Source organism: Rhipicephalus sanguineus, chromosome 1 (genome assembly GCF_013339695.2).
Source record: "Rhipicephalus sanguineus isolate Rsan-2018 chromosome 1, BIME_Rsan_1.4, whole genome shotgun sequence".
NCBI classification, from domain to species: Eukaryota; Metazoa; Arthropoda; class Arachnida; order Ixodida; family Ixodidae; genus Rhipicephalus; species Rhipicephalus sanguineus.
In genome coordinates, this window is record NC_051176.1 from 183,719,350 (window position 1) to 183,741,585 (window position 22,236).

The following is a 22,236-nucleotide window of genomic DNA, read 5'->3' on the forward strand; positions in this document are numbered from 1 at the left end:
ATTAAGCAAGGCGTGGAGCAAAGTATATTCGCTTCACGAACTATCTGGCTTGAAAAGAGACAGTCACGAATTCCGTGCCGGGTGATGTCCCCTTACCTCGAGCCATATGCGTCCAATGAGTAAGCGTCGAGAAGCTTAGTCGCGCCTGTATTACCATACTAGAAGAAACTCTTAAAACAGATCTAAATCGCTTCTTCCACATACTGCCAGTCCTACCCGCGTAGTCCAATGGCCACCTTCTACCAGTACAACATCTTTAGGAAGGCATACACCATTATAATATGGAGCCGTGCATAACACACACAGCTGAAAACTGCAAGGAGAAGCACTCAAAGAGGAGTTTTATAGATGACATTGAAGAGCGGCACGACTTCCGTGAACGAGAGAAATGAAGGGATGAACTGGACAGCTATGATCATTCTGCAGATGCCCACGAAGACATCCTAAATTTGCTCCAGTGGTAGAAGTTAACAACGACTGCCGACGCCTTAACAATTCGCAAGGCAGATGTGCGCCCCTGCGGCTAGCGCAAGCAGTGCGAGAAGCTTAAGCGTGGCAGGATGTGTGATGCAACAGCGCATGGCATGCTTAAAGCCGGAATATCTGATAATTTGATTTTTGTGTAATAACGTATGAAGAAATAAACTATAAACTACTCCACAAAAAACTTATAGACTGTACATACTATAGCAGTGGTGTGATATATTAAAAGAATGCTATGACAAATAGTCCTATTTCTTCCTTTCGCCTGCTTATACGTATTCCGAAAAGCTGCACGTGGTGCAGGCAGTTCTTTATATTTTTTATCTAGGTTAGTGTATTTACAACAAGGGTCACAAATTTGGCTTTTTTCGTCTGTTTCTCTTGCTGTGGCAAGTGCTACTACGCTGAAGTGAGGTGTTACATATCCAGAAGGGCGCACGATTGGCTTCATCGTTGGCAGCATGCTTTAAATATTAATGGACAGCACAATCAAAACAAAATGAAGAGAGCGTTCTGTTCTCTGTCTCCTCTCTTTCCTATTGCGCTCGCTATCGAAACTGAACTCATGCTGCGAATCACTTTTATTGCTGCAATATCTGCTACAAAACGCTCTTTATGATCGCCATTGTATTCGCAGACAAAAATAGGTACAGTATACCACCAACAAACATTCATTGTACCCGTATGTCCGCTCAAGTGTTCCCACCGTGAGGCCTTTTTACCAGAAATTGCCGTAGGTTAAAGTGTAAGTGTTAGCGAAACGTGCGCCAAAAAAGCGTAGTTATTTGCCACATAAAACACCTTGCTGTCGATTCCATGTTCGGGCAACACATGCTAGATTATTGGCTCGGGCCCCTGTCGGGCACGATCTACGGTCTGGCCGGGCCGGCCGGGTAGGCAAAATTTTTTCTCGGGTTCGGGCTGGGCCCGGGTCTTGCTTTGAGTCTCCGGGCCGGGTTCGGGCGGGTAAACTTGAACGAGTTCCGGGCTCGGGGCAGGCCCGTGCCGAGAATCACGGCCCGTGCAGTGCTCTAATATGCTCTATCTGTTTTGCTTCGCGGCAAATTTTCAGTGGCGGAATTGCGCGTTCCGTATTGCACGACGAACAAATAAAGTTATGTGTCATGCCAGAAACCCAGTTATGTAAGTAGTCAAAGTGTCAGTAACGCTGCAAGTATGCGTATTGCGTGAAAAATTAGTGTGTGTAACCTTGATTATCGCTCAAGGCGCTGTTTTTACGAAGGGAAGCGCACGCTGCCTTTATAAAGTTTTGATCCTTTTGTGTGCCACTGTGAAAGCATTTCACGCCGTTAATGTAAGACGGTGTTCGTACACTGTTAGGCGTGGGGATGCCACGTCGCGTGTAACTGTGGCTTTAGAGGCACATATTCGTTTCCTAGACAGGTGGCTGAGACTGTTGGACAAGTATGGAGCATACGATGGCCATGACCGAGTCGTGGTGCAGCCGGCCGGGCTCAAGTTCTTGACGCGGTTGCTCAGTGAGTCTGGCGCCGAAGGTGTCCGCCGACTGCTGTCGTGGAGCCTGGTTCGTCAGTGGGCGCCCTTGAGCGACGGCAGCCTGGATACAGAGGGTCCCTTGGCGCGCAATGTGAGCTGCGTGGAAACGGTGCTGGCCGTGCTTAGGCTGCCGTTCCTGGCACGCGTCCTCTTCCAGAGTGAGTAGATGAACTTTAAAATTTGCACAATAACTTAATCAGAGGCATAAAAGTGTCCAAGACTGAGGTGTTGGATACATCTGTGCCCGGTTCCTCTAGAATTCTGTGCAACTAAGCTCAGTCGTTCACTTAGCTTTAAATAAGCCTGCAGATGGATGTAACAGCCGTCAAAACAGGTCGGAAAGGTCCTGACGCTCTCCATTTCACCAATGTAAGCGTAATGATCTTGACCAGTACACACATGATGACAGCAGTGCGGCACTTTTAGGTGCGATGCAGTCACATATACGCACAACCCCCATACATACATACATACATACATACATACATACATACATACATACATACATACATACATACATACATACATACATACATACATACATACATAGCATACATACATACATACATACCGCATTTAGGCGATTGTAGGTCGACCCATTTTCTCTAAACTTGAAATCCGAAGTTTGGAGGTCGACTTAGAATCGAAACCTAAACTAGTACCGCTAGTTACGGCGGGGCAAACGAGAAATCAGGAACGCTGTGGCATGTTTAACAGATAATATTTGAGTTCGGGCTCTAAGTGCGACATATACCGTATTTTCTCGCGTATAACCTGCACCTTCAGCAACGATTCGCGGAAAATTGTCTTAAAATGATCCCAGCGTATTACTGCAAAGCTAGCTTCTCTGCACAGCTGTGAAGCACTGTAGTGAAGCCACCTTTGCGCACCAGAATTCGTGTTCTTTGTTTTGACTTTACAAAACACGTTGCGGCGCTAGCTGGTGATACTTGCTTTCTTAAAATATTCCAGCGCTACTTTTTACGGGGACAGCAGAGCGAAGTGCAGGACAGGACGGGCGCTGACTCTAACTGTGGAGTCAGCGCCCGTCCTGTCATGCACTTCTCTCTCCTATTCTGTCCTGGTGGTACGCGAAATTGTCACACAAGAAACCCGCGCCTTCGCATTGAAAACGGGAATTCAGAGCACGCACGTGAAGACCAGCAGGGCCTGGGCATAGATGTTAATGAATAAGAATGGCGAGTGAGCACACGTAGTCAGTCCAGCAACTACGCAAATAAATTTATTTGATGAAATGCACTCGCGCGGTATTTTTGGCACGCGACTTTGGGGGGGGGGGGTCGACCTACATTCGAGTCGACTTACAATCGTGTAAACGCATACATACATACATACATACATACATACATGCATACATACATACATACATACATACATACATACATACATACATACATACATACATACATACATACATACATACATACATACATACATACATACATACATACATACATACATACATACATACATACATACATACATACATACATACATACATACATACATACATACATACATACATACATACATACATAATGCAGAAAGTTTGCTTGCAGCCTGAGTTATCTACTGATTAGTGAACCTCTTCATATATGCGTTGAAATTTTAGTTACTTCAGGAATAGAATGCCATGAAAAAGTGTGAATAGGCTTTAAAACTCGTCTCATTTATATCTCTATAGGTCAGCCATGTGGCATTACATAAATATCATAGTGACATGCACAACCATAAACACCACTGGCATAGCCGGGAAAGGGGCAAAGCTCAGCACCCTCTCCCCCTCCCTAGCAAAGTATTTCTGGCTATGCCCCTGATAAACACTGTCCGTATGGTAGGTGGTGCCACTTCCTAAGACGTTCCTGTTTCCTTGCTTTGCTGTGCTAAACAAACGCTTGCGTAGCTGAAAGAGCGCTCGATACATATTAAAGCAGCAGCTACTTCATCTGCTGTATTCTAACAGTACTTAGAAGATCTTTACTAATGCATAAAAAAAGAAGGGGGCTCAATCAAGGACCCTGTTTTTGTTAGACACACTGCATCCATAAGAAGCCGAAAGGTAATGAAGTGAAGAAAAATGTAGGGGAGGAAAATGATAATGATAATATCTCATTATAAGAATACAACGGCCTCGGTGGTGCGGGTCCCACGCCTAGGCGTCAGCCAGGAGCCCTTGGGCCCTGGTGGCGTCCTCGGCCCGTGAGATTGCCCAGAGCTGTTCCTCTGGATCTGTGCTCAGCAGCACTGTCTTCCACTGCTCATCATTAGTTATTGCGAGACCCTGTCGGACCGACTTTAGGCAGGCCCACAGGATGCAAGGGAAGTGAAGTTACTTGTAGTTTTTAATCGAGGTGTAGAAATTGTAAAATAAACGAATATGAAGCTGCTTGCTCGTGGTGGAAGTCGAACCTACAAACTCCGGCATTACACATGCGGTGTATTCTACCAGTTGTGTTAAGGCGCAGCTATACTCTGCCGTCCACCTTCTTGGGTATTAAAGGGGTACTGACACAAAATTTCGCGGCCGAGATAGCCTGCTGGATCGATTCCCGTGTATGTGTGTGTACCATCTGCGAAATATCGACAGCGAATAAAGCTTGGAAGGTATTTTATATGAATTTTGAAGTTCGCGAGCGCGATCCAGCATTATAGGCCGCACCTAGTGCATTGACACCCTCGGAGGTGACCCGAGGTGACCCCCCTACTTCCCCTACGTAAACGTTTCAGCCGGTACAAGTTATGATGACGTCGTAGCCGCCATTTCTGTTTTGACGCGCTTCCCGACGAATCGCTCCTCGCCAGCGGGTCAAACCTGAAGTGATTCGCCACGTCGAAAATTCCTTCCATCCCCGCCGCAAGAAAATCGTCGCCATCAGACGACAATGAGCCCGACGATGACAGACCGCGCGGAAATGTGTCACTGTTCTGTGTGCTTACGTGACCGAGCGTTTCACTCGCTAGGTGGTGATAGTTGCACCCGGCGGATTCTCGTTTTTGGAGCTCTGTCAAACCGAAACTGAGGCTGTGTCGGTAATGAGGAGCTTGTAATTAATTATCTGTCACGTGCTGCAGCAAACCATGTGCCGTGTTATGACTAACAGGCCCCCAGCAACACATTGCAGCAAAAAAACGCTGGGCGAAAAGTTTTGTGTCAGGACTCCTTTAATGTATACGCAACCCTGGGAGTGTTAGACCACGCCACTCATGACCGTGGCGGTCAACGTGAAATATTTTTTTTTTGCACGATTGCGGCATGCATAGACGTGAGCGTTAGGAGCAGGCAGCTGGTCATTAAAATTTTGCATGGTACCTACAAAAGCAGCAAACTTGCCGTAGTTCAGAGCCTTGCTATGAAATGAATGAGCTCCAAGTTTGTGTTCAGGCTTGGAACAGCGGTATTGTCCCGCAGCTATGCAGAGGCCTTGTAGACCATGTGGTCACAAGCCATCACAACTCGAGTGCATCGTGGAGTTCCACAAATGAAAGCGAGTTGTGCGATCACACCAGCACTTGTAATATCACAGCTGTATTATGCGCACATCTCCATGTGAATTTCTTTACGAAACGCTCACTTCATATTTCAGTGAAGCACTTAATTGCTTTCTGAAATAAGCTTAAAAGAGGGCGTGGTTATGCTTTAGTAGTTGCTTGGTCCTCGTGGGGCGCTCATATCCTATGCTACCAATGTTCGTAGTTACAGCAAAGTTACAGTAATTATTATATAGTAACAACTTACAGAGCTATTTACACATAGGCGTGCGCAGGGTTCCCCATCAGGGGGGACAAAGGTTCGTCGCAGCGCCCCCTACCCTACTAAGTCAATGTATGGGGCAGATTTTGCGCGCCCCCCCTGTCTCTTAGATGACTAGAAGGGTCAATGTACGGGGCAGATTTTGCGCCCCCCCTCTTAGGTGATTACGGGGGGGGGGGCGGCCGCTCCCCCCCCTGCCCCCGCCCTGTGCGCACGCCTATGTATTTACACGTATCGGGTGACCAAATTACATTCGCTGATATGTTACTTCTCTTTTCCAACAGGTGTATCAAAAGACCGGTTAACGGACGCTGAATCATTGGCGAGAAAAATGCAAAGCACGTTCTCCGGCATGTTGCAAAACTCGTCGACGTTTCAAGGAGAGCCGAGGCAGAAAATCATTGAAAAGTTGTCCAAGCTGAAGATAATCATCGGCTATCCCGAAGCGGTGAACACAACCGAGAAAGTGGACGCTCTCTATGAAGGACTGACCCTCTCGAAAGCAACTTTATTCGAGAACTGGCTTGAGGCCTCCAAATACAAGCAGAGCATTATTTCTCAGGATCGCGAAACTATGCTGTTCGATGCAACGTCGGCCATGGTGTTTTACGACGCAATGACAAACCAGGTGATCGTTCCGGCTGGTGCACTGCTGTCACCGCTGCTGTACAGTCCGAACGGTGCTTCTGCTTACAATTACGGCAGCTTGGGACAAGTGAGTAACACTTGCAAGAGCTCGGAGTTGTGCATATGAGTGTCGCACAGTGCAGAGAAGTATTTCTGCGCACACGTTCGGCGTTAGTGATGAGAAACAGTCGCAAGCAATTATGCGAGAATTGGAGAACAACAGTGTTTTCTGGACGGCTATACCACTTAACGCTATCAAAAAAAAAAAAGAAGGTGAATAGGTTGAGGGGCTCATTTTTTGTAATACACAACTCGCTGAAGCCAATAGATAATGAAGTCGAGGAAAGCACAGGGGGTGTTATTTGTAGTGCTTTAGCTGAAGTATGCCCCGCCACGGTGGTCTAGTGGTTATGGCGCTCGACTGCTGACCCGAAGGTCGCGGGATCGAATCCCGGCCGCGGCGGCTGCATTTTCGATGGAGGCGAAAATGTTTGAGGCCCGTGTACTTAGATTTAGGTGCCCGTTAAAGAACCCCAGGTGGTCGAAATTTCCGGAGCCCTCCACTACAGCGTCTCTCATAATCATATCGTGGTTTTGGGACGTTAAACCCCAGATATTATTATTATTAGATGAAGTATTGTAATTATGCCATTACAAATGTGAAAGCGGCAAGGATGACCAAACAATATCTCAATGTAACATGATCACATTCATGCCAGTGTAGTTCTGTAATGTCCTACCCGCCACGGTGGTCTAGTGATTATGGTGCTCGACTGCTGACCCTAAGGTCGCGGAATCGAATTCTGGCCGCGGCAGCCGCATTTCGATGGAGGCGAAATGTTCGAAGCCAGTGTACCTAGATTTAGGTGCATGTTAAAGAACACCAGATGGTCCAAATTTCCGGAGCCCCCCACTACGGCGTCCCTAATAATCGTATCGTGGTTTTGGGACGTAAAACCACAACAATTATTATTACATTGTCGTAATGTCCTAACCGTTCCCAACTACTGCAACAACAACTACCACTGGTGCTACTACTACGACGAATCAATCAATCAATCAATGAGTCAATCAGTTAACGTGCCCAAGAACAACCGTATATGATGTTTGTGCTGGCGCACGCAAAAAACAACAATGCAATAAAGTAGGAGTGTGCGAATAGTGAAATTTCATCTCGAATCGAATTCGAATCAAACAGTGTGGATAGTGGCCAAAAATATTTTTGGCCACCTTAACAGATTACTATGCACTGTATTAAAACATGGCTTTGACTTTTCATGTATGTACCCACCCCTTATGTAATACCCCTTCAATGGGGTCTTTAAGGAATAAAAATGAAATTAAATGAAAATGAATGAAATATGAAATATCGAATCGAATATCAAATGCACACATTTTATTGAAAATTGAAAGAAAAAACAACGAAATGACATTTATTCATGTCCGAGAGCACATAACGCGGTGAGTGACTGCCAACGAAAGACTACAAATTGCCATGCAAAAACGCTAGCTGTTGCCCGTGAGCAGACTTCAGGCTCTCTCGTCACGGTGATAGGCCTATCGAATTATTCGAAAGTTCAAATACTAGCTATTCGAAAGTCGAATAGAATTATTCGATTAAGTATTATTCGATTCGAGTTCCAAACTGGAATATTCGCACACCACATACAGTAAAGACAGTGTACAGGAGAAAATACAAAGAAAAAGATAAAAAAAAAATAAGTAAAAAAAGTCAGTATAAGGGGGCAAAGATACAACTAAACACGAGAAATATAAAAGGAAAATGATAAATGAAGTTGCGTACAACTCTGCGCAAGGTAAAAAAAAAAAACAAATAAGAAAAGGATTTTAACAATGTGCGACACTGTGTTAAGACAGCCCCGCCACGGTGGTGTAGTTGTTATGACGCTCGACTGCTGACCGGAAGGTCGCAGGATGGAGTCCCGGCTGCGGCTGCTGCATTTTCGATGGAGGCGAAAATGTTTCAGGCCTGTGCACTTAGGTACTCGTAAAGTGTGGGATTGGGATAGTTGGTATTCCATTATTAAACTGCTCAGCGCAAAAAATTTCACAAAGTACACATAGAAAAGACGAGGACCAGCGCAGACTTCTGATTTTTGTTACAAGGACGCACAAATATATAGGCTACAGACAAAGATAAGATCACGTGCTTCTACAAGAACTCAAAAACCAAACAAACTAAAAGGCAAGAAGGACTTAGATTTAGGTGCACGTTAAAGAACCCCTGGTGATCGAAATTTCTAGAGCCCTCCACTACGGCGTTCCTCGTAATCATATTGTAGTTTTGGGGCGTTAAACCCCAGATATTATTATTACTGTGTTAAGTAAGTGCAAATTTCGGAGAAAAACAATGAATTGAGCAATGAAAAAACATCAAGGTCAAGAAAAAAAGCATTATAAAAACTTCGTATCCTATGGAAGGCTTTGGGAGAGGCATCCAGGTACATGAAACGGTCTGTGCTTTGTGTTTATTTTACGCGGAACTTGACAATTGACACAACTAAGCAGTTCAGGGCAGATTATGATATCGTGAACGAGCTTGAAAAAAATATATCAGCTCAACTTCATTGGCAGTAAAGTGACGGCAATGACAATAATGCAACATCGCCAGAACAAGATCCATAGTCATTTCTTCGAAGCGATTGTATATATGCTTAGGATTTTTTCTGGACCCGCGCATTGGTGCTACCTGCTGATGGATTTAGAAATGCCATTCCAGATCATAGATGCATATTCAAGTTGGGGGAGGCATATTACTGTGTATAATTTGCAGAACAGTATACGAGGAGTGAATTCTCTAGATATTCTACTGACAGAGCTGAGAGAACGGAGACCCCGAATAGCAACGCGCTTAGTGTCAGGAGAAAAGTGTAAGGTGCTATCAAATGAAGCACCGATATCGTTAATCTCACAAATCCCGTGTAACGGTACAGAATCAACAGAGTGTTATAATGATACGCTAGAACTTTTGCGAGTGAAACTTCTTTCTTTGGTCTTAGCAGTATTCATGACGAGGCCATTGCTCTTGCACCATTAAGAAAAAGAGGAAAAATCTTACTGCGCCATGCGACAATCGTTAACAGAACGAATTTCTTTAAATATTTCGGCGTCATTGGCATATAGAAAAAAGAATTCCGAATAGCGAAAGAAACATAACAAAAATAAAAAGAGCGGTGGTCCTAATAGAGACCCTTCAGGGGCCCCACTAATTGCATTGTACAATGAAGACGTTTGGTTATTTACGTCTACATAACATGATGTATATAGAAGATAGCTATGCAGGTGTTTCACAGCTGAAGAACCAACATTACAGTGCATATATTTAACCATAAGCAGTGAGTGGCTGACTACGTGAAAAGCCTTGCTGAGGTCATAGTAAATGATATGAACCTGCCCTCTCTGTAGTACAGGCGGGGAGATCTGTGTCATGAAACTAGTAAGATTTATGATAGTTGAGCGGCCAGCGAGAAATCCGTGCTGCTTGGGAATCAACGAGTTTTTCACATCAAAAGACAACATGTGAAGAACCAGCTCATAGATCTTCGATGTGGCACAGAGAAGAGAATTTGGGCGATAATTCAAGGCATCACTTTTACCGCCACACTAAAATACAGTAAAAAAACGTGCATTTGTCCACATGATAGGGGACATGGAAGTATTGAGACAGTGGTTAAATATAGTAGTCAGTACTAGGGTAAATAGTATACTACCTTAAGTTTTTATAATGGCTAAGGGGATGTCATCCGGACCACGTGATAAGGGCGGCTTCAAGCGCTTGACGCACTCAAAGATGAGCTTTTCATCTAGCGACAACGCACTAGATGTAGAAACTGCCTTGGGCTGTTGACTGATACAAGTGCGATACAAGTCTGAGGCTTTGAAAACGAATGAGAAATGCGTAGCATAAGAGTCAGCGACGGATTCGACTTCTAATGCAATTTGAGTGCCGTGGTCTGAAGGACTCTTCCCTTTTAAAAGACCGTTTGCGTATACACGCAAGCGATCTCAAAAGCTCAGGTGGTCGGTCGGAGGCGCATTTTTCTAAGAATGAAATATCTGTGCTGTGATCTCGCTTAAAGAGGCGTTTACAGAGAGTCCGAAGAAAAAAAAGAAATTCTTCCTTCCACCTACTAGATGGACAACTTTTAGACTTCCTGTGCGCGCAAACTTTATGCTTTATAGTGCACTTAGAAGTTCAATTGAGAGTCAATGGGGATATTTACGGTGCGTCGGTGTGTTTTGGGGAATGAAACTGCGCATACTGCTGAAGACAAGCTGTGTAAACAGATCGACGCGGTCATCAATATCGGTTTTGACGGTAACCAGCTACCGATCAATGGTGGAGAGGTCATGGAATAAGCCAGAGTAATCACCTCGGTTGAAAGCAAATCTAGCGGATTTGTTGTCGTCACTAGAAAAGTTCGATTTTACGGTTGACACAGAGAGTGTTATCTCAAATTAGGGATGAAATTTATCGCGACGAACAAGCGAGATGTCAGAGTGTGAGACTTCAACAGCTTGATTATTCGACAGACACAGGTCTAAGATGTTATCGCAGGAGATCACGATAAACATTTGCTGTTGAAGGGAATTGAAAACAAAATAACTACTAATACTGCCACTACAACAACTACTAATAACAATATTAATATGATGACCTAATAATAATTAAGGTAATAAAGCTTCTTCTCTTCAATCGTTGTACATTTTTAAGGCACAACAAAAACTTGGCAACCGGGGTGGAGCAGGCATGCAATAAAAATTTTACATAGTATAATGTAGTACATCTTGATCAATAAGAATTTAAGTACAAAAGCAAGAAGAAGCTGTCAAAGTTCACGAGTTTACAGCTGAGCTTGCGCGAAAACAAGAGGCGTTGCCACGTATCCCTTATTATGCCTTTCCTCGCTTACCAAGGTTCCTCTGACGCTTATTTGCTCTCTTTGGTCACATTGTATAAGGGTTATTCACCAAGATAGTTCAAATGCCTTTTTTATTATTCGCTTATTAGCTTAAGAAAACGTATTATTCGTATTCGTTTAAGAAAACCAACGGGGTGTAAAGGACTGCGCAGGCGAAGAACGTGGCGTGCTTGTTTCCGTCTCTCCTTCGTAATTGCCTCCAACGCTTAAAAATTTACCTCGCGCTATCAGTTGGAGGACGTTTTGTTATGTGGCAAAGATATCTTTAAATGGGATATAGAGACATGGTCAAATTAACAGGCCAGCCACGAACGATCAGAGATAAAAAGTGTTCAAGTTTGAAACGTTATCAAAAGTTGCCGATATATGTGAACAAACTGTTTTTCGCCTCCAGTTTTGGTTTAGCTGCCCTCGTTTGCGTTTACTTGCCGGAGAGTGTGCAATTACCAATGAGGCAGTGTTTTTTGTTTCAGTATATAGCTCTGGAAATGGCTCGTGGCTTCGGACCCATGGGCAAAAATTCCAACTACGAGGACGAACTAAATCCTTGGGTAACTCCAGAGGTGCAAAAATTCTACGACAGTGTTAAAAACTGTCTGAAAGAAAGCTGGGACATTGTGAAGGTAAGCCCAGCTTTGATAAACGAAGCCAAGAGCTGCAATAGTGCAGCTCCATGTATGGAGATAAAGAAATTACGACGTGTGCCGTAGTGGAGAGCTCCGGATTAGTTTTGACTCCCTGGAGTTCGAGTTCAATGTAACCCTGACTTAAAACACGCGAGCGCATGTACGTTTGATCTACATATAAAAGCAACCATCACGACCGGGAAAGGACCAATAACCCCGATGTATCTAAGAAGCTCACTGCCATATCAGCTTAGGCGGCGCTGCAAGGAGTCGGAAGAATATGAGCAAAATGGACGCGTTCTGATCATAAGAAAAAAACGACTATCCTGTGCCTTGCATTGATAAAATACAGTACATAATATTGCCTGCGTTTTCTCAAGCCTACCAAGTTTTGATGACCAAGCTCTTCCAGAAGGTATCTTAAAAGGGCTACGTGTTTGAAACTACATGAAGAAGACGCTGCGCGTTTGACAAACCAGTGACGTCTAATTGTTGACAGCCTCAAATAGATGTTTTGTTCTATTTGCCATGCGTAATTTAACTTGATTTGCCCCAGCACCTGGGTCAAACAGTCCGTGAGCAGCTGCACTGTATACTTCATTTGCACCGGCGCTTAGCCCGTCCGCTTTCCAGCCTATTCTGGCATCTCAAAATCGTGAAATGTGAAATTTACATTTTACTAATACGTCTGTGAGTGTCACATCGGTTGCTGCGAAGGTTTTTCGACACCCTTATGAAATCACAACAGGTAGACATGGGCAGTTCAACTATATTTCGGCAGAGATCCTGTCAGCCGCGTTGATAGTTCGATAAAGAAGTTTCCAGTAAAATAAATAAACCATAATTTCTCAATCATCTTGATCCATAAGAAAGGGGACGTCAAGGACCTGAAAAATTACAGGCCCATAAGCTTACTGTCCGTTGTCTACAAGCTATTTACAAAAGTAATTGCTAACAGAATTAATACGACATTAGAGTTCAATCAACCAAGGGACCAGGCAGGATTTCGTACAGGATTCTCAACAGTAGACCATATTCATACTATCAATCAGGTGATAGAGAAATGCGCGGAATACAACCAACCCCTATACATAGCCTTCATAGATTACGAGAAGGCATTTGACTCGGTGGAGACATCAGCAGTCATGCAGGCACTGCGGAATCAAGGCATCGACGAAGCCTATATAAACATAATGGAAGAAATCTACAGCGGATCCACAGCCACTATAGTCCTCCATAAAGAAAGCGACAGAATCCCAATAAAGAAGGGCGTACGGCAGGGAGACACGATCTCTCCAATGTTATTCACCGCGTGTTTACAGGAGGTTTTCAGGGCCCTAGATTGGGAAGAGTTAGGGATAAGAGTTAATGGAGAGTATCTCAGTAACCTACGATTCGCTGACGACATTGCATTGATGAGTAACGCGGGAGACGAATTGCAGCTCATGATTACTGAACTGGATACGGAAAGTAGAAGAGTAGGTCTGAAAATTAATATGCATAAAACTAAAGTAATGTGGAACAATCTTGGCAGAGAACATCGCTTTGCGATAGGTGGCGAGACACTGGAAGTTGTAAAGGAGTACGTCTACTTAGGACAGGTAGTAACCGCGGAGCCGAACCATGAGAGTGAAATAACTAGAAGAATAAGGATGGGTTGGGGCTCATTCGGGAAGCATTATCAAATCATGACTGGTAATCTACCACTATCCCTCAAGAGGAAGGTATATAACAGCTGCATCTTACCGGTACTTACCTACGGAGCAGAAACCTGGAGACTTACAAAGAGGGTTCAACTTAAATTGAGGACGACGCAGCGAGCGATGGAAAGGAAAATGATAGGTGTAACCTTAAGAGACAGGAAGAGAGCAGAGTGGGTCAGGGAACAAACGGGGGTTAAGGACATCATAGTTGAAATCAAGAAGAAGAAATGGATATGGGCCGGGCACGTAGCACGTCGGCAGGATAACCGGTGGTCATTAAGGGTAACTGACTGGATTCCAAGAGATGGCAAACGCGAGAGGGGGAGACAGAAAATTAGGTGGGTAGATGAGATTAAGAAGTTTGCAGGTATTACGTGGCAGCAGAAAGCACAGGACCGGGTTGATTGGCGGAACATGGGAGAGGCCTTTGCCCTGCAGTGGGCGTAGACAGGCTGATGATGATGATGATGATGATGAATTTCTCAACCTTTGTGTTGCTCCTTCGAAAACAAGGCATCACGCGCTGGCTGGCACTTGTTAAAAGCGTATATGCAGCCTTCCAGCCACAGGCAGCAACATGGAGTTAATGTTCGTGGATATTTCGCTGATAGTCTTTGTTTTTTTATCTTGCTACATTGCGCCCATGTTTGTCACTGAATTGCAGCGACATTGCTGCGATTTACAACGGTGTTAAAAACTATGCGGCCACTTGCAACTTAAACTATATGCACACAAGTATGTTGTGAGCAAAGGTCCACTGCTCACTTTGTTTTGTATACAAGACTTTCTTTTCTGACACAAAATAATTGTGTATGCTGTAAAAAATTTGTTTTAATTGAGGGTTCGTACAAGTGTAGCTTGAGCTTTCGATTTGACTACAAGGATAGAGTGCATTACATCAGAAAAAAAAAGTGACCCACCTTAAGCAACATCCAAGACGTGTATTTATCAATACTCTACAAGCCCACAGAAACTGAGTAATTTGCTAAGTGACATTGTATTCGTATTCGATGGTTAGCGCGCACCGTCAGGAATGGCACGTTTGCTCTACTGAATCGACTATATCTTTTTATGCGTATAAAAGCTTAATAAATTGACAGGTTTCACGTGCCGAAACGACGATATGATTATAAAGGACGCTGTAATGGAGGACTCCGGATTAGTTACGAACATGTAGGGCTCTCAGAACGCAAATCCAAGAACACGGGTGTTCTTGCATTTCGTTCATATCGAAGTGCTGCCAATAATTTTATTTATACCAATGATTCAACCTGAGAATCACATTCATAATTGTCAAGTTTTGAATTAAGCAATAGCAGACAATCATATATACCGGCTTTAATGTTCGTCTGGAAAATATTAGCGCAAAATTAGTATGTTGGTTAAGAGTTGGACGCTCTCTATACTTTCCTGCAGCTGCTTAATCGACACGTTGACAATTGGGAAAGTAAGTATTAGGGTAAATAATAAATTATGCTTGACTAACTATTGTTTATTTTAGAAATCAGTGGCGGATGCGTTAAGCTAGGAACAATGGGCACTTCGTTCGAACTGCGGAAAATAAGCCCTTAAGAAACACGGGGCATGACAGGCCGGACAGTGAGGTGTACCTGTGTATACAAATGTATTAGAGTTGGCGAAATAAATACACGCTCAGCTGACCTTCAGTCTGAGCCGCCACCTAGAAATCAGAAGGTCCTGTAACCAGGGATGGGCAAAGATACTTTGAAATTGTATCGCGCGACGATACAAGATACTCAGGCAAGAAGTATTGGAGATACAAATAAATGATATTACCACAATAATTGTATCCGATACGATACTTGCAAATTATATCTTAAGATACTTCGATACATTCGCAAATTTGTTATTATAGACTCCCATAATGTAGTAGAGAACGCCTATGCACAAAAAGGTTTGTTTGAAAATTTCTTTAATGTGACCAATTTTGTTTCATTTTAATGAAATGTATGTTAGTATCTCAAAAGTTTTGTCCTTCTTGCTCAAAGTGTATTAGTTTAATTCCGACAGAACTTGTTGGGGTTGGCTTTGGATGCTTAACAGGACAGCTCTTCACTGACAGCGGCTCTTGCTTGTCATTTTTGTAATTGATGAGAGTCGCTGCTCAGCTTGCCGACCAGCTAGAGGGGTCGCCATCTAATCACAAGAACTTCAATATAGAAGCCTTCGCACGATGGCCCAAATACCGCTGTGGACTTCTACATTGTCTGTAAAAGACCGTTTAAAGGGACACTAAAGAGAAACAATGAATCGGTTTAGATTGATAAATTGTACTTTGAGAACTATAATGGCGTTAATTTCACCATCATATTTGTATTAATAAAGGAGAAAATGAAGTTCAATGTCTCATTTTCAAATTTCGCGCCAAAATCTCCACGCGTGACGTCACGGATTTCAAAGAGTATTTATCGTATTTTTGCGCCATTGGCTCAAACAAAATTTCTTCAAACTTGGTATGTTAACTCTATGACCCTCTCAGAGGAAGTGTACGTCATTTTTACCGTTAAGGAACTACGTAGGCCCTAGTAGGCGCGTCAAAATGTGTGACGTCACGGCGAATGGTGCGGAAACTTCAAGGTGGCGTCGCCACCCACATTTTCTTTTTGCGCGATTTCTCGCTTACTAAGCGTCTTCTCGCAGCAAGCGTGGTGTTTTTGGTATCGTGAAAGAGTAGTTTACTAATACGCGAAAAATCGTTTTGCTCTTTAGTGTTCCTTTAAACAATATCGAATCACCTGTGTACAGCAGCGACAACGCTGCTAGGGACATTTTTGTTACGCATTATGTATACGTATAGAGCTCATAAAACTGCAATGACTTTTCATGTTCTACTTATCTACTGGCGTAAAACGTTCGTTGTCAATATACTCACTAACGTGCAGTCTTTTCACATTTTTTCTTCAACGAGAGAACATGTGGCCCCCAGAAATGCTTAATACCTATTGTATTGTCACGTGATGATGACGATGAAGAAGGCGGCAGTCACTCTGGCAGAGACGAAACTGCTCATTGGGCAAACTTGTGCTCAGAAAACTAAGTAACTCACAGTACAAGCAAAGCACGCTGTACACTGATAGCAGCAATAAATGTCGTTGGCCTTCGTTATTCTGATCATCGGCGGAACGCATGGTCACATCAGCGATAGAACCTTCCAGCGTTACCGCTGGTGCTCGTGTAAGCTCCCGAATGGACTACAGTTCTCGCGCCCTGCGTATAATTTGAATAATAACTGTTCTGGATTTACATCCAAAAACCACGATGTGATTGTGATGGACGGCGTAGTGGAGGGCTCCGGAAATTTCGACCACCTGGAGTTCTTTAACGTGCACCTAAATCTAAGTACACGGGCGTCGAGCATTTCGCTGCCATCGAAATGTGGCCGCCGCCGCTGGGATACGCGCGTAACCTTAACAGAGCAATCTGAAACAATCGCGAAGATACAGAAACATCGCGGCGCGGCTTGAGCCGAGCGCTGCTAATAATTATTTTTTTGCGGTTTAAACCCGATCACACCAAAATAAAGAAATAAGAGGGCGTGGCAGTATAGCTGCACAAATCGTTGCAACACACCGCTGTTATATACCCTAATGCCACCTATAGCTCCGATTACCTGGCGATTAGTAATAGCAAAAAAAGAGGCCTAAAAAAAGGAAAACAACTATATGTAAATAAAATAGAAAAGCCGTTGTGTATCCAACATTCATCGTGAGTAAGTATTGAAACACGATACAGGCGGCACCCCTAATAGCTATCTCAATTAAGCATGAAGTACCGTCAACTTACCTGTTAATGTAAGACAATAAAAAATTCGGCAGACCCCACGCGTTGTGGGAATCGGTTTGATGCGAAGCATCCAGCAAGTACTTCTATGCTATATTTTATGGCTTTGAGTCAGTCGTTACGAGGTGGATCGACGTGTTTTTGTAAGTGTAGTAGCCGTGTGCACATTGTGGGCTTACCAGGCACGTCGACAACACTAGCGTTTAAAGGGTAACTTATGTTGCGACGTAACGTCAGCCCTCACGTTAGAGTACACGCGTCAGTATTATCGAAACTAAGTGCACTTTATGGTGCAATAATGTGAATATCATAGGTAACTTTCGTTAATGTATTCCTCCGGGGTTCATCAATGGTTGAATATAGCATGCTGAATCATAGGAATACAAATGTAATGTTTATAAGACTGCTATAAAAGCGGCGGCAACACTGGAAACACAGACGTTAATCTGATAGTACGGCTGTATCGTAGGAGTACATATGTAGTGTTTATTGGTTTCTTGTAAAATTAGACAGCCAGCACCACAACCACAACTGACGTTGCACCGACATTACGCCTGCATAGTCTGTTTTTCCAAACAAGTTTATAGACCTGGCTTGGCTCTGTGGTAGAATACATGATTGCTACGCAGAATGCTTGGGTTCGATTCCTGCTGGGATCCTGATTTTTATTATTTGCATTCGTTCGGTAAACGCTGCCGATGTCAGTTTTTACGCTCTCGCATTTATATTGCGAGTGTCGGTTCTCGCCGTTCCTGGGTAGATATAAGCTGTCAGTCACCTGTGGCGCATACCCGTACACCGCGGCCCGTGGTAAACGGGTATGTGCCACACGTGTCTGTAGGAAAGGATTTGACGATGTACGCGATAGGATTTTCACGTTATTCATGTCATGATCCGACCGTCATATTAGTCAAATCCTCTTACCCTCCCATGCCAATTTTGTTCTACGCCACGTTAAAGGCCAACTCCGGCGATATTTTGGCCATGTCAAAGTAATGGTGCTTTTATGTTCCTGAGACGCTCCTGTTACGGGCCCGATAGCAGAAATACTCGGCAAATTGGAGAATAATTTTAAATAAGCAAAAAAGCGCAACACCGAAACCGAAACCCAACCGAGTGTGCTGTCTACGTATGACGTAGATGTTGTTACGAACGAACCGGAAGTCGTGCAAGGCATGCCGGTCACGCTGGCGCCGAGTATGAAAACTGTGACAGCCGGGACGACCAGCGAAGCGCCGGCCAAACCAACGCTGTCTGTCGCCTTGTGCACAGCAGACGCTCGCTGTAGCGGCCGAAGCGCCGAAGTTATCGGTGCCCTCGGCTGCGTCACTTCCGCCGCCTTCCCAATACTGACGTCACAGACGCAATGTTGCCAATAATTGTGGGAAGCCAGGAGGGCGTTTGCAGACAATCTTTAAAATTCATTTGCAAACAATCTGCGCATTTCTCAAGCCTGTAATTTGGCATAAACGACGGAAACGTGCAAATGAACGTACCCAGCGAATTTCATTGAGATCCATCGACGTCGAAAAATCGCCGGAGTTGGCCTTTAAGGAGGTGATCATGAGAGCACCCAGACATATACTTTTCTTGGAACATGCTGTCACTGAAACTCTCCATTTATGAAAATTTTCAGGTAGGAATGGTCTTTTCTCGTTCGTGCTATCCAGTTTAGAACATATATTTAGCGAGTTGCGGCTCTTACAGTTGGTGAGATCTTGCTAGTGCATTTCTGCAGGCAACCACCTGGTTTAACACTTTCCTGTGCGCGTCTATACCCATCGATAGCCCGCTATTTTGGCAAGCTAGAAGCGCTTCTGGCGAGCTAGAAGCACTTACGGACAACCAGCGTGATGCATCGTATAAAAGAGAAACTGTTCTTCTGGTTTCGCTTTTTTGTTTATTTTTTCTGCCGTGGAGGGAGCTCTGAAGTGCCATTAAAGTAGAGATGGCTGAGCGCTCGTAGCTTCAAACATGGTGTCGACATCGCGCGCCCCTGCCTCTCGAAAACGGCAAATTTCGGCGGATTCCGACGAGTCTTGAGTCGGAATGTTTTGATATGGCAGCAGCGCAGACTCTGTAGAACATTTAGTCTCATCGTACCTCAGCACAGAAAGCGAAAGAGCGTCAAACAGCCGCGTAACGTCAACACGTGTGCGTCGGTAAGTTTCGTTTGTATATCCCAACCGAGTAGTCGCTGCCGCGCTCCGTTCGAAAGATGTTCGACGTGTTCTAAAGTTCTTACCTCGAGGGTGTCAACATCGTTTGGCCAGGACCACACTCTTAATCAAATCCTGGCTAACGCATGCCCTGTAGGCGGGACGGTTCAGAACTCAGGAAAACTCCCGGCTATAGTAGGCATTCGAAAAGGAATTAGCCGTGACAAGTGTATATAAAAAACGTGCACCCTTCACCGCCGCCTTATAGACGGCCTGCAGTATTATGGCGCGTCGGTGCGGGCCGCGTGATTGAGAATCCTGGCTACAGCTCAGCGTATGCTCCCGCGTGTTATAACTTATCGGCGCAAGGGTCGGCGTATACGCATGCGCCGACAGCAGGGGCGTAGCCAAGGGGGGGGGTTTCAGTTTTGCTTGCGTATATATACACGCACACATACAAACGCACGCACGAACATACATGAAGTATGGTTGAACCCCCCCCCCCCCCCCGAAAAAAATTTCTGGCTACGCCCCTGGCCGACAGCATCAGCCGCAAAGGCGAGCAATGCTGCGAGGAGGTATACGCATGGAGCTAACTACGACCTCTCTCTTGCGTGCGTGAAAGGGAATAGGGGCCGTTACGCTCTCCGTTGCACTCCGCTTCTGTTGTTTTTGCGCAGAGAAAAGAAAGGAAGGAGGTAAAAACGAGAGTTCGAAGATATTGTGCAACGGGAAGAGGGTTGCGTTTTTGGCGCGAAATGAGTTAGTTTTAGCGCATTCCACGAAAACGGCGGATGTTTGATAGGTTGGTGCGGTTTGTTGAGCGTGCCGCGTGAGCCAGTACTCGGCCGCCATGGAAAAAATTCTCTTATCTGAATACTAAGGGGGTGTTGCGAGGACATAGCGACATCCCCTTGCACGTGAAATGGCAACACGCAAGCTGTTGACGCAGGATTACACGACGCTTTCGCGCCATTTCTGTCTAGCTGGTGCGCTCACTGCGGACACAGCCCGGCGCATCATACCTGCCTGGGTGAGTGCTGTTCTTTCTTCACATATATCTTCGTGCTGTTAGCGTTCACATTGTTGCATGCTTGCGCTTATGTATATGAATGACGGCATTGAACCGCCAGAATATTCTTTTGACGGCTTTTGAAATAACTATACGAGTATGCGTACGAGTAACTTAGGAGTATACGAGTGCTTATCCTTGTTGTAATCGTCATCCGTCTCTATAGTCGCGCACGTGTTATCGCGCTGGTCGCATTTATTGTGAACTCCCATACAGTTCAGACGCTTTCGTCGCTCTTGACAGGTGTCACCGAGATGATCAATGCGTGTTGCTTGACAAGCTGTGTAATTTTAGCTCTCGCGTGGCTTCTTATCTTTCGGCTAGCAACTATTCTCTGCATTTATGGTCAATGATACAGTGTGTCAATCAAAGGAAGCATATTTTTGCTAGCAGTTGAACGATATTAGGATCTACTTGCATGGTAGGTCGTTATACTTGGCATTTATATTTCTCTTTTTACCTTTAGGAAGCGGAAAAATTTTTCCACAATCAAAAAGTAATGAAACTGCACTTACGAGTACCGAAGACGTTGGTACCGTTTGATTGGATCAGGCGCTCATAGATGCGACTAGCTTCATGTCATGTTTTAGGAGGCAAAATCAGCAATTTCACTTTCTGAATAGCGACAGTCTTTAAAACGCGGTTTGCGGCCTAATTTCTAACAAGTTTTAAAGCCAGCCTCATTCATGTTCGTGAATACATGTGCGTATTTACTGCGTCCCTTCACTTATTTCTGTGGTGTCTGGTCACATTTACCCATTGGTCTTATGCAGTGCCAAGTCAAGTGTGCGCAAGTACATCAGTGCATCATGCACCAGCTGTGGTGCCTGTGCAAACTGCAGATCTCGATGAAGGTAAAGTAGTGCGTCATATGTAATTTAGGCGTTAGCTAGTTGATGGCAATTTTGTTCTCTCATCTATCATTTCATGCGATGCAACAGCGATATATAACCGTGGTTGTATAAAAGTACTGTTGTTTTCGTTGGCAGCTTATTATTTATGTTGGATTGCTCATTGTTAATGTTATTACAGAGAATTGAAGTTCGTACAGCAGTCGGAATAAGGGATATAATTCTCGTTCATCCTCGTGTTAGTATACACAGAATTTGAATACGTTTGCAGGTGACAAAACCTTCTGACACAAGAACCAGACGCAATTTTATCGAGCAACTGGCCAGGAGCTCACACCTTGCAGGGTCTCCAGCAGCAGCAGCAGCAGCAGCAGCAGCAGCAGCGGCGGCGGCGGCGGCGGCGGCGGCGGCGGCGGCCGTGGCGTTGTTTAAAATGCCGTAACTGAGCATACGATCTTTCTTTGTGTTGACTTGCAGCCGACATTCGAAACAGAGCTTCACTTTTACGACAAACTGGAAGTTTCATGGAGAAGTTCAACAAGGTCAAAGCCATACTCGGTCATATATGCAATGCCCGCATGTATTTCGTGGAAATCGATGGGTATATCTGAGGAAATCATGCTACGCTTTCTCTCATACCTGTAGTAAGTTTATGGTTAAAACACTATTAGAAAGCTTCAT

At 44.4% G+C, this 22,236-nt stretch overlaps 1 protein-coding gene across 1 annotated transcript in view; it reads left to right on the forward strand.

The window, feature by feature from the left end:
- LOC125757119 (endothelin-converting enzyme 2-like) overlaps nt 1–12,771 on the forward strand; it is a 35,366-nt gene extending 22,595 nt beyond the window's left edge. The window contains exons 4-7 of the mRNA XM_049412261.1: nt 1,884–2,159; nt 6,058–6,488; nt 11,817–11,966; nt 12,718–12,771. Coding sequence (XP_049268218.1) covers nt 1,884–2,159; nt 6,058–6,488; nt 11,817–11,966; nt 12,718–12,771 — 911 coding nt within the window. The remainder of the gene's footprint in view (nt 1–1,883; nt 2,160–6,057; nt 6,489–11,816; nt 11,967–12,717) is intronic.
- The last annotated feature ends 9,465 nt before the right edge of the window (nt 12,772–22,236 follow it).